General features: G+C 43.9%; 2 protein-coding genes across 3 annotated transcripts in view; one reads left to right on the top strand and one right to left on the bottom strand.

Annotated features, from left to right (window-relative positions):
* The window catches only part of EIF2A (eukaryotic translation initiation factor 2A), a 30,968-nt gene extending 25,071 nt beyond the window's left edge, over window positions 1-5,897 (bottom strand). Inside the window, exon 1 of one of the 2 annotated variants that reach the window (XM_072618294.1) lies at window positions 5,562-5,897. In XM_072618294.1, coding sequence (XP_072474395.1) covers window positions 5,562-5,628 — 67 coding nt within the window. In that variant the 5' untranslated portion in view covers window positions 5,629-5,897. Of the gene's footprint in view, window positions 1-5,551 lie in introns of both variants that reach the window. The other variant, XM_072618293.1, reaches the window with a different exon arrangement.
* Window positions 5,898-6,941: 1,044 nt separating this feature from the next.
* SERP1 (stress associated endoplasmic reticulum protein 1) lies at window positions 6,942-10,621 on the top strand. Its single transcript, XM_072618295.1, has 3 exons — window positions 6,942-7,170; window positions 7,265-7,340; window positions 8,042-10,621. The coding sequence occupies exons 1-3, from the start codon at window positions 7,087-7,089 to the stop codon at window positions 8,080-8,082; spliced, it is 201 nt and encodes a 66-aa protein (XP_072474396.1). The 5' UTR covers window positions 6,942-7,086; the 3' UTR covers window positions 8,083-10,621.
* The last annotated feature ends 1,679 nt before the right edge of the window (window positions 10,622-12,300 follow it).

Here is a 12,300-nt window from a genome sequence, read left to right as displayed (position 1 = left end):
TCCAGGCCTTAGGAAATTTAACATGACTGTCGTATGGACATAAGAGAAGATTTACATCCTAACAATGTCCTAACAACACAATAAAGTTACATTCTATAACACAAACCTGCTTATCCAGTGTAGGTAGGCCATAATAATGGCCAGATTCACTTACTTTTTATTCAGAAACAATGTTACAGTAAAAATAACAGTATGCTAGAAATCAGGACCCTGAGCTCTGACTCCTGGCTCTGACATTCAGTAGCTGTGGGTAGCTATAATTTGTTTCTGAGTCTCGGTTTCCTCATCTGCAAAATACGGCTGCATTACTTATCAAAGAGGCGTTTTCAGTTTGGAGAAATACACTTTATGAAACTTAAGTATTATTTAAATGTGAGTATTATTACTATGCTTGTGACCCCCATGACTACAATCAACTTGGTCATCCAAGCTCTATAGGTTGTTGCCTGCACGCTGCTAGCTCAAGTAAAAGTAGCTGTGCCCCAGAAAGCAAATGGAGAAAGGCAGACAAAATTATTGGCTATAAAAGTGTAAAAAAGCAAATGAAAAGCAACTCTGGCTCCTGATCTCCCATACCATCCATTGTGGGGACAGGGACTGCCCAGAAATCCTAGCTCTTGACCTATGGGAGAGAGAAACAGCCTGGGTGAGGATTTCCCTTTCTACTGTGCTGGAGTTCAAAGGCTCAAGCAGCACCCAGACTCTGATTTCATTTCCTTTTTCTGGTGAAGGAAATTAGTTACTTTTTGGTCCACAAGTCTGAACTCAAAAGAAACCTTTTAAACCTACAATGGTCCTTGTTCAACACTGAGACGCAGCACTGTTTCTATCAAAACCCAGGCCAATATGTTTTTTTTCATCAAAACTACAATTCTTGTTTTTGGAAACAGCAAGTTCATAATTAAATTTCCTATGGTTCTATAGGTCCAGTCTTACCTAGAAAATACTATAGGAAAAGGTAGCTGTGTGGGTAACTATAATTTGTAACCTAGTATTAATTAGGCCAAAACTTTTTTTACTTTTCAAGATAAGAAAGGTTTCTCTAAGAAACCAAAGTAGCATCACAGAAAAAAGAAGTGGAAGGGCCTTACAGACCATTAGTAAAATGTCCTCATTTTACAGATGAGGAAACTCACTAGGTTATTTTAAAGGCTAATAAACTGCTTATTATTGTCCATTAAAAGGTTACACTTCATTGGAAACAGAAACATACAGCTACAACCTGGAATTAAGTAATTCATCAGTTTTCCCCTACATATTTACACTGTTAAAAATAATTATTTTGTTCTGTACTACCCTATATAAATAAAAGCTCACTACAAGAATGTGCTACAATGTCATTTCTAGATGACTAAATTTCTATTCAAGATTATCTAAAACTTATGAGTGATCATCATCAGTTTCTAAACATATTGATCATTTTCACACAATACAATATAAGCCATATAAGCATTTGTTAAGGTGAATGATAAAGTGCAGTTTATAATATGGAACATTCCTCATTTTATGATGACAGAAACAAAAAAATCTGTTTCAAAAGCAACTTTAATAGCAATGATAAATATCATGTTTATGCTGTTAATAGACTCAGCTGGATTAGATGAGACTGAAGCACATTTGCATAATGCTTATTACACATAATTAACTCAGTCTCTATGTCATCAAAGATTTTTGATTGAGGCATTTTCCCCTAGACAAAAATGAATAAACATGTACATCTTATGCCATCCTACAGAGTAAAGAGAAAGATTCTAGAATACACAAAGTATTTTTAATATTTTTAATTGTATCAGCAAATGAACAATTAGCGTAGATGGATTATATTTTATAAAGCAGAATTCAGAATTCTCACACAATTGTTACATTACGTGCCACAGCTGTGGAGTACCTGTATTTTGTGTAGGAAATTATTTCAACCTGTTCTAAAAATAGGCAACTGCTGTTTTTAAACAAGTTGCTAAAACAAAACAAGGTTTTCCCCATATTTAAGTTCTATATTTAATGCTGGCGACAATATATAAGTTTCCACTTCCTTTCTGGCTGGGATCTCAAGGTCAGATTTACTTTGGCCACTAACTGAATTCTAGACCAGATTTTCTAGTCCTTGTAACTCAAGTGAGTTTCTAGTAGCATTTATGAAAATTACTCTTTAGAGTGCCACTACCAGCTATACCAATTACCCATTACGAGTTCTTAAGCAAATCAGATTCCATGCTTCAGTTCTTCTATCCATGAAACAGTGCTAAAATAATGTGATAACAGAAGAAAAGATCCAGATAAAAGTGCTCCAGGAAAATCTGAGGAGGCAGATTCGAGAAAGCTTGGTAAAGACAGTGGTACCTGAGGTAGATCTAGAAGAAAGAAAGGATTTCAACAGGTAGATAAGAAACAGGCATGTGTTCTAAGGTGGAAAAAGCAAGAAGGAGAGCTCAAGGAAGAACAAGGAGTGCGCGCAGTCTGGCTGCATTAGAAAATACAGACAGGGAGATCATGAGATACAAGTCTGAAATGGTAAACTAGAGCCAGATAGAAGAGTTTTTATCATATCCTCTGGACAATAAAGAACCACTTAAGATCTTTAAGCACCCATAAGTACATAAAAAAAATGAATCTGGTAATTGTATGAACAATGGCCTTGAGAGGGAAGACGAGAATCAGGAGAGGAGACCACCAAACTTCAAAGAGGCGTCTATGTTCTCTGCCTGTTTCTTTTTCTACACTCTTCCTCCTTTTTGTGCTCTCAGACTTTAATTGGGATCTTCTAGACATGTCCACCTGAATGTTTGAAAACTTAACATGTTCAAAACCAAGTTTGTTTTCCTCTCCAAATGACCTCTGATCTTCCTTCTCATGTTAATGGCTTCCTTTTGCCTACAACTTACCAAGACTTGGAAAGGAAAAACTTTGGGAAGTCAACTTTGTTCCCTCAAATAACAGATATTAAGCACCTCACTCAATTACATGAGACATATGAATGATAGTACATCTTGATAAGACTGCCATCCTTACATCCACTGACCTAGTCTAACCTGCACAACAACACTGTCGCCTTTTTGTTCCTACTAACCTACTTTAGGTTCCCATTACGTATCAACTTAAACTAATGAAACTAGCTCCTAATAAGTCCCCCAGTCTCTGATTCCAAGCCAAACCCAACAATATGGTTCTGTATATTACCCTATCCCCAAAACTCCACTGGCTCCCCATCAACTGTAGAATAACTTCCATTTCCTCCCGCTCCAGGATACTTCAACCTTATAGTCCACTATTCTTTCAAGTCCGCTAAATTAGATGACGTATTCCTTGGTTTTCCTGCTCTTGCTGTTTTCTTTACTTCTTTACTTGCTTTCCTTCTCCATCTATCAAAATCTTGCCAAGTATCTTTCAATTTAAAGGTCAAACGTAAACACCTACCTCTTGATAATACCTCACATTGGCTCTGTTGAGCATTTATCAAGTGCACATATGTGAACTGAGATAGGGAATGGATCAGTGATCTCACTTGTATAGAGGGAAAAAACTATCATTTCTGGGTGAGAAACTAACTAAAGTGAAAATATGTAGATATGTATGTGGATATGCTCCCCTCTGATGAAGACAACATTCACTGGGAATAAATCTTATTCTCTCCTTTATAGAGTAAGAGAGTAAGGCAAGTGACCTGCAGAGCTGGAACAAGAATGGGGTCATCCAATTGTCAGGCCAGTGCCCGTCTTAGTAGGTCTTGTGCATGAAGCTGTCCCTCAGCCTTCCCACCAGCCAGTGCTTCCATAGCACTCTGCACACACATACACCATTTCACACAATCTCTTGTATTTTTCCTAACAGACCTGTTACTGCATAAATGTTCTCATCTTTTATCTCTCTTATTGCTGACATTTATATAGCTGCTTGAAGGTTTGCAAAACATGTGACAAACTTTATTTTGTTTGTTCCTTACAACAACCCTCTGAACATATATTACTGTCATTTTACAGAAGAGAAACTGAGGCACCGAGAGGTTATGACTTCCCTATGGTCACACTAGTGATAAGTGTTTGAAGCAGGATTCAAAATTAGGTGACATGACTCCAAATCCTCTATATCATTCAGAGAACACCTCTGTCAGGGAGAAAAGGTGGAACTATGCTCCCTTTCAGATGGCTGTTGTCTGCTGACTTTTGCTTCTTCATAAATCAATTATCCTGAGCCTGTTCCAAGGGCCTACACTTATTTCCTTCTAAATTTTATTTCTTTGCCTTCTGCAGGCCTCCCCTCTCCAGGTGCTCAGTTAACTACTCACTATCCCTATGCCAAGGAGTGCCCACCCCAGAGTAAAGCTGACAGAGCCTCTCTCAATTTTTTAAAAACCATTTATAAAGAATTCATTTTTAAAAACAAACACCTACTGCCTACTGGGCAACTGGCATAGAAGCAGTGACAGAGCAGATCTTGAGAGCTAGCTTTGAAGCCAGGCTGACCCTAATTGAAGTCCCCCATTGTACCATTCCGTGTGAACCCTGGGCAAGTTCCTCAGCCTCTCGGTGCTCTAGATCAAAGGGGCCCAACTGGAAAGCTGTGGGCACCCCCAACCAGAAGAAATCTAACTTGGAAATGTTTAACAAAATAAATATACAGCTTAACATAATGTAAATCTGTGGTTTTCTAAGTTAACATGTGGTCACAGGGATCTGATCTATTTGAGTTTGCTGCCAATACTCCAGACAACGCTCTACCATATGCTGTGGTGAAAGTGCTCAATTACACTGGCAGAGGAAGTAATGTAATCACGGATTCATCTCCTATCCCTATTTTTCCATGCCAGGCACTGTGGGCAAAACAAAGGGAAATCAGACCAAGTTCTAGTCTCCTGGGACTTGAAATTAAAAAAGGGCAACATCTTGAACACTCTGCTGCCACCCAAAATACTCAACAGAAAAAGAGTTCATGATCTTGAGTCAATATGGTGTAAGCAAAAAAGGAATAGATTGAAAGGCAAAGATTTCATGTTCTCAGCCCATCTCAGCTATCTGAGAGCTGCGTGACTCTGAGAAAATGTGGAAAGCAAAGAACGTGGGCCCTGGGGCTTTTGACCCTCTGTTCTTGTTCTAGGCCATAAACCCTGCCTCTACTCCCACAGGTTCAGTTCTTTCACCCTTTTTCTTTTTTGAACCCCATTAATATTAACTAATGTAGATGTCAATTAATCACTCTAGATTAACAACAACTGCACTTTGAAATCAGAAAACCACTTTACACTGTTTCATTTGATCTCACAACAAACCTTTGAGATCCTGGCTATTCTTACTCTTGTAATGACTAGAAGTGACTGGAATCCAAGTCCAGCACTCAATCAGTGATGCTCCGGGTAAACGACCGCAGGACCCAGGCTGTGTCTTTTCTATCACAACACGCAGAAGAACCAAAGTAGGCATTTAACTGTAACAAGGGCTGACGATTCATTAGCCCTTCTAGGTGGGTGAAGCACTTTACACACGTAATCTCACTGGACCCTAAAGAGATTTCCATTCTTTTCTAAACGAGAGGAAACTAAGAAAGGTGACTACCCTACCCAGGCTTACACGGAGAGTGGGTCTCAAGCAGGACTCGAGAAACCCACGTCTTCCGGACGCTCAATTCAGCACCCATCTGGTGAACGCGCGGTGGAGGGAGAGCTGGCCCAGCCTGGCAGACCTGGGCTCCCGCGGCACCTCCGACGCATCCTGGGCATGTGGCCCTGGACCAGTCACTTGCCCCGGCTCTCGGAGGTCCCAGGTCAGACACCAAACTGGGCCACCGCGGACCGGCCGACACCCTCAGGAAGGTTGCCCTATGATCGTCCCTATGGCCGGGCTTGGGGGTGCCGCCGTCGGCCGTCCTCCCTCCTCCACTGACCGCGGGGCCCACAGAGCTGACCAGTCACCGCGGGGGGAGGGGACGTGAACCTTCTGCTTCCTCAAAGCCTCAGCTAAAATTCCACTTTCTACACAGTCCTGTCTAGTCTTCGGGGTCTTCCCTTCCGTCGGGGACTCCCCCTCTCCCCCACCTCAGGGATAGTGTCTCCCGCTCGCGCACGTAAAGAGTTAATTAGACGCGGCAGTGAGCTGGGGGAGGGGCCTTTCCACGTGCCACCGGCTGTCACCCGGGGTCAAGGACCTCAGAGCAGCTACGTGTACCTGCGGCTGGCCCAGCCCCGCGGGGCGGGGAGGGCGGGGGGAGGGTCCCGGAGCCCCGGCCCCACTCCCCTCCTCTCCCCACCCTCCCTCCGCCCAGCTCCAGCCCTCTCGGAGCTTCCGCGGGTCTCACTTCCGAGTGCCACGCGACACGTGGCGGGGACGACCCCCGAGCCCCGGCGGCGCCGACCGCGCGGGCGGGCGACCCCAGCCCCAAAAAGCCCTCGACCGCTGCTGCGGCGAACGCGGGCCCACGGGCCCCCGAGTCTCCGCGGCCCCCAGGACCCACCTGCCAGCAGCGGGGTGGAGGGCGCCATCTTGTCCCGGAAAGAGATCTCCGTCCGTCCGGTGGGACGGGTCAGAGTTCACGGGGCCAGGGGCCGGCCCCTGAGGGACCTACACGTCCTCGCTGCCGCGGAGGCGACGACGTGGTTCTTCCGGCGCGGCGGGGCGGGCGGGGGGCGGGGCGGCCCCTGATAGGCCGGGGGAGGGGCGCGGGAGGCCCCGCCCCCGAGGGCTTGGCGGCCGCCTGCGCACTTCCGCGAGGCGGGGCCTCCCCAGTGCTGACGTTGGCAGCCGGACGCCGCGGAGCAGCCCGGAGCCGCCTCTACAAATTCGGCCAGTGCCTGCGGTCTTCCCCTTTCTCCTCGGCAGCTTCGGGTCCGGACGAGCCGCCCTCTTCCCTGCAGGCGCGGCCCCGCTGACAGCGCGCGCGCGGCCTGCCCTCCGTGCCCCGGCGCGGCGGCTCTCGCGGTGACAGCCGGAGCGGAGCGCCCCCCGCCCCCTCGGCGCGCACGCGCACAGTCTCGCCAGCGGCCGGCCGGAGCTCGCGCCCGGGGCCCCCAGTCCGGTGAGCGCGGCCCAGCGCGGCGGTAGCGGCGGCGGTAGCGGCGGCGGAGGCGGCCCCGGCGGGCCCCGGGCGCAGCGAGCCAAGATGGTCGCCAAGCAGCGGATCCGTATGGCCAACGAGAAGCACAGCAAGAACATCACCCAGCGCGGCAACGTCGCCAAGACGTCGGTGAGGCGGCCGGCCCGGGCGGGGGGCGGCGGGCGGCGGGCGGGGGGCGGGGCGGGCAGGGGCGCCACTAACGCCGCGCCTTCTCGCCTTGCAGAGGAACGCCCCCGAGGAGAAGGCGTCCGTGGGGCCCTGGTTGTTGGCGCTCTTCATTTTTGTGGTTTGTGGCTCGGGTAAGTGTCGCCCACTCGTGTCCGCGGCCGGGGCGGAGAGGGGCCCGGAGTCCGCCCCTTCCGTCACCTCCAGGCGCTCGGAGGCCCCCCCGCCCCCGGCGCCATGGCCAGTGGTGATGGGAGCCGAGCAGCCTCCGCGGGCGCTGGTGGGTCGGGGCTTTTGGGGGGCCCTGCCTCTGACCGCCCCCCCCCCCCCCCCCGATACGTCCCCGCTGCCCTGCGGCCCCGGGGCTCGGCGCAGGTACCCGCCGGCCTGGCCCTCCTTTGGCACCGGGCAGCAGCCGGCGACGAAGCTGGCGGTGCCAGACTACCACCCGTGTGGTTTGTAAGTGACTTTGGGTGGAAGTGGAGGATCTGGACCTGGGAAGGGCTTTGAGCCATTCCAGACCCGCTGTGGGTCCGTCCCGTCCCCAGCCCGAGGAAAGCCGAGTGACCTGGCCAGGGTGTCGCCCCCTGGTCCTGGGCGTTCTTTGCTCCCTGCCTGCCTTTCCTAGCGTTTAAGGAACCTAAGAAAATCTCACTTTAAAAAAACGTTCACCTAATAGGAGTATGTGATTTGTATTTCCTTTTTATTCTTCTGTGAGAAATGGAACTTGAGGTTTTAACGGTGCTTTGGGAGAAAGTAGATCGCCTCAAATGAACACAAGTTTTTAAGAATTGTCTTCAAGCGTTATTTTAATATTTGCCTCTTCTCCTTGCAGCAATTTTCCAGATTATTCAGAGTATCAGGATGGGCATGTGAAGTGACTGACCTTAAGATGTTTTCATTCTCCTGTGAATTATAACTTGAACTCATTCCTGATGTTTGATACCCTGGTTTAAAAACAGTTCAGTAAAGCATCCTGCCTCAGAATGACTCTTCATGTCATCCTTCATGTGTCATTCCCAGGTTCCTTCACAAGTCATTCCAAGTTTTCTAGTTCATACCACAGTGCCTTGAGAAGCACCACATGTATAAAGCAATAAAATTTGATTGTTGATCTACGATGGTGGACCCGACTTATTCAGTCAAGTATAAATTCTCCTTCTATGTGATTCTGAAAACTGTATGCAGTATAGATACGTAGACTAAATCTGTATAGACAAAAGATCTTTGATTTTTGTTTGCCCTTTAATGTATAAATGCAGTTAGTCTTAATTTAAAATTTGGAAGCTGATTTTTATATAGCAGCTAGGCACTTTATTGCTGTCTTTCATTGAAAGCACATTCATTAGGTAAATTTAGCAGTGCTGTATTATGGTGCTTATAAATGGAACACCTAGATGTAGTTAGCCTAGTTTCCTTCTTCCCCCACTCCCAGCCATTGGCACCTGAAAATGAAAAGGCTTTCACAATATTACTATAGAGGGAGATTCTTAGATCCAGAACGTTTATTTTAATGAGGTTATTACTTTTACACTACCTTGGATTTCACATGATTAAATAAACCTAAGAGGCCATAAAAAACAACCTGATGAAACATTCTGTCACCTCCTTGGTTACTGCAGTTTCTTTGAGGTGATAATGTGGTAGAACCTGTCAGTGATGGCTTATAAGTGTTGTGTAAATGTCACTTGAATTGTTCGTGTCAGATATTAAGGGTATTCACCACAGGTTAGTATTCGCAAGTTAGCCCATACTAGTTAAGCAGTGCACTATGGCATAACTTGGAAAACAGGTATTATGACAATTCCACTACTCATTTATCAGGTTGTGACATGCTGTTGAGTCCAGCTGTGCCTTAGATCTCATAGCATGTTGATAGGACTTTCAATACCAAAAAAGAAAAAAGGCACACCAACTAAATTAAGATCAACTTTAAATCTACTTTTTTTAGACTTAAGATTAGAATTCCCCTGTAAAGATGCACATATGTAAAGTTGTATTGACATGTTGTTGCAAAATACATTGGGCTTAATCTTAATTCACCTTGAAGTTAGGGGTGTGATACTTGATATTTGGTTGCTATCATTTAACCTTTCCTGTTACATTGAGGATGGGAAGAGCTAAATTTTGAGCTTGAGAAACTTGGAAAAAACCCAGCCACTAATGACTTCCTCTCATTGATTGTAGTTATAGGGAACCAGTGAACAAAGCTTGGTTTGCGTATTAATGAAAATGGCATATGTGGTAAATGGGGAAGTGGCTTTTACTGCTTCCTAACCCCTCACTGATGACATCTGGACAAGACTGTAACGAAGAAGAATAATTGACAGGATTCTCTTAACTAACTTCCAGGCTGTTAACCAGAGGCAGTTAAAGTAGCAAAGACACTGGTAGTGAAGGTGTAACAGAGGTAAGTAAACTACTCCTGTCTTTTTAAAAGAACAGGAAAGCTGCTAGTACTGGCATTTGGCCAAGGTAGATAGGATTCTATCTCCTTCATTAGTTGTATTTTTTGCCCCTTCAGTTAGCATAACCAAGTCCCTGTTTGTCATTTGAAGAAAAATGCCTTCGTTAACAGATTCTACTACTATAAAAATGCAAATTTTTGCTCTAAATTTGAAGCAGGTGCCTTAATTTTGTTTTGAGTCAAACCATTCCATTGCAAATTTTTTCTTGCTTTAGTACTGTTGTCTTCAAATAAGTATTTTCTGTTTACAGTGTCTTAGTGACTAAATTGACTGTTAAATTGGTGTACAAATTAGTCATTTCACATCTGTAAAAAAACTCCATTCCCTTTGTATTTACATATGTAATTTACCCACTTTATGCATTTTATATTAAGCAATTTATGCATGTTTGGTTAAATGAAAATCTGTGCTTTTTGATTGGTTTGCCCCCATTAAAAATAAAAATACCCTCAGTATTTGATGCATTTGTAAAGGAAAACAAAACCTCATTTAAATGTCTGATTATTAGATGATAAAATGCTTTGTATTATGCTGTTTAAGTTAAAGGAAACATTACTGCTGATGCTTTGCAATCTTTGGAATAGGTGTAAGGAATAAGTTGGAAAGTGCATAGTGATACTTGTACAGTATGCTTTTAAAATTGTTTAAATGCTTTCCCTATGTAGAACTTATCCCCCGTTCACTGTATTGTCTTCTATCTATGGAAAAACATACCTTCCCTCCTATTCCTCTTTCTTCTCCTTTCCCCCCCAACTGAATTCTATATACTATCTACACATGTCAGTCAACAATACAAAATTAAATAGTTTATGAGATTATCAACATCTCATTTTCTAATTTTTAGTCGTAATAAATTTCAAGGGGATAACCACATTATTTCATTGTATGCACTTGGTTGTATATAATACACCTCAAAATAAAGTGGTTGTTGAGTAGGTTTGGAAATATTTGTGACTGTATGGAGATTTTTCACTGTAATGGAATTCATTGTAACAGGCTTTGACCTGTATTAAAGGAACTTGGTGTGCTCAGATTTGTGTTAGGGCCGTGGACTTTTGTTAAGATATACCTTATGTCCAGCTCTTGCACTCACTGGGCCTAAAGGGCTTTTGAGCAAATGTTTGTTGTGTGTGACTCCTTTAAATAAATTAAATGAAGATATGGTTGGTATTTAGCAACAGCTCTCTTCAGGAGCATACTGCTTAGACAAATGGTTTGAATAATCTTTTGTACCAATCAATAGAACGTAATTGCTAGATGCATTATTACCAAAGATGGTAAAACGGATGCAATCCCTGAATGAAAGAAAATGAACTCAAGGTTCCAATTTATAAAATGATTAAGTATGTGTGATTGAACACTGAGTTAGGAAGTTTAGTCTTTTCTCTGTCACTTATTAACTGTGGTCTTGGGCAGATAGAGGATTGCAGCCAAAGAAAAGAAATTCTTATCGTTAGGAGGCTTAAGCAATCTGGAGTGTTTATGAATTGGCTAACTTTTAAAATGTTATCTGTAATTTCCATCAGAGAGATGAAGTGGAGCCCTTTTGTGATTGAAATATAGGTGCCAAAGTAGCTCTTCTAGGCTTAATCAACCAAATGAACAGGAACTATAAAAGACTTAGGCAAAGTGGTAAAAATCTGAATGTGCATACACTGTATTTTAGTCTTGCTACACTTTGATCAAATACAATTAAAGAAACCCTTTTTAGAACACAGGATTTTCCTTAACAGCTTGGGATACAACTTCCTAGAACAAGGAGAATAGAATCTGATTTACCTGAAGCTTTAAAAAAAGTTAGACTTAGAAAAATTCACTTCATGTTTTCCGTTTGCCCAGACCTGTGCTAGACACTGGAAATATGAAGACAAAAATGACATGGTCCCTTGTCCTAAAGGAGCTAAGATTCTTCTGGAGGGGTCATGTATACATATGGAAAATGAGTATAAAGTAATTTTGAGGGAGGTGGGTACTAGCAGCCCCAGGAATCAGACATCATGTTAGACAATAGAGAATATCAGATGAGGAACAGTTTGGCTTCACCAGAGATTGTTGATATGAGGAGTGATGTATGAATATGAATAAGCCTGGAAGGTAGGTTGGGAGCCTGATTGTGAACAGTGAAAACAGGAATTAATGTTTGATTCTGGAGTTTGAATCCTTCATTGATCAGGGGAATAACATGCTTAGATCCAAGCTATAGAGACATTAGTTTGGCAACTGTGTTAGGGATGGGTTGGAGGAGGGAAAGATGAGGTAGGGAGAGTATGTAGAAGATATTTGCAAAATCCTGGCAAGAAGTGATAAGGTTCTGAATGATCACTATAGCGGTGTGAGTTAAGGGAATGGGTGGGAGGTATTTCAGCAATAGAATCAAATTGATGTCTTCAGGTGAAGTCCCTCTTAACTCCATTTCCAGTCACCAATCGCGTATTGGACATTTTGGATTGGATTTCCCACAGGTATCTCAAATACACAACATTTCCACAACAATTCATAATTTTTCATCTAAAACCCATCTTTCCCAGGCCACAGCACTTTTCAGACAGCTCAAAATCTCAACATCACCAACTCTGGGATCTCTCAAACATATTCAACCCATTGCTAAATCTTGTTTCTACCCTCA

Source organism: Notamacropus eugenii, chromosome 6, assembly GCF_028372415.1.
Source record: "Notamacropus eugenii isolate mMacEug1 chromosome 6, mMacEug1.pri_v2, whole genome shotgun sequence".
In the NCBI taxonomy this organism is placed as follows: domain Eukaryota; kingdom Metazoa; phylum Chordata; class Mammalia; order Diprotodontia; family Macropodidae; genus Notamacropus; species Notamacropus eugenii.
The sequence above is the reverse complement of the archived record's forward strand: the minus strand, read 5'-3'. Positions and strand labels throughout refer to the sequence as shown.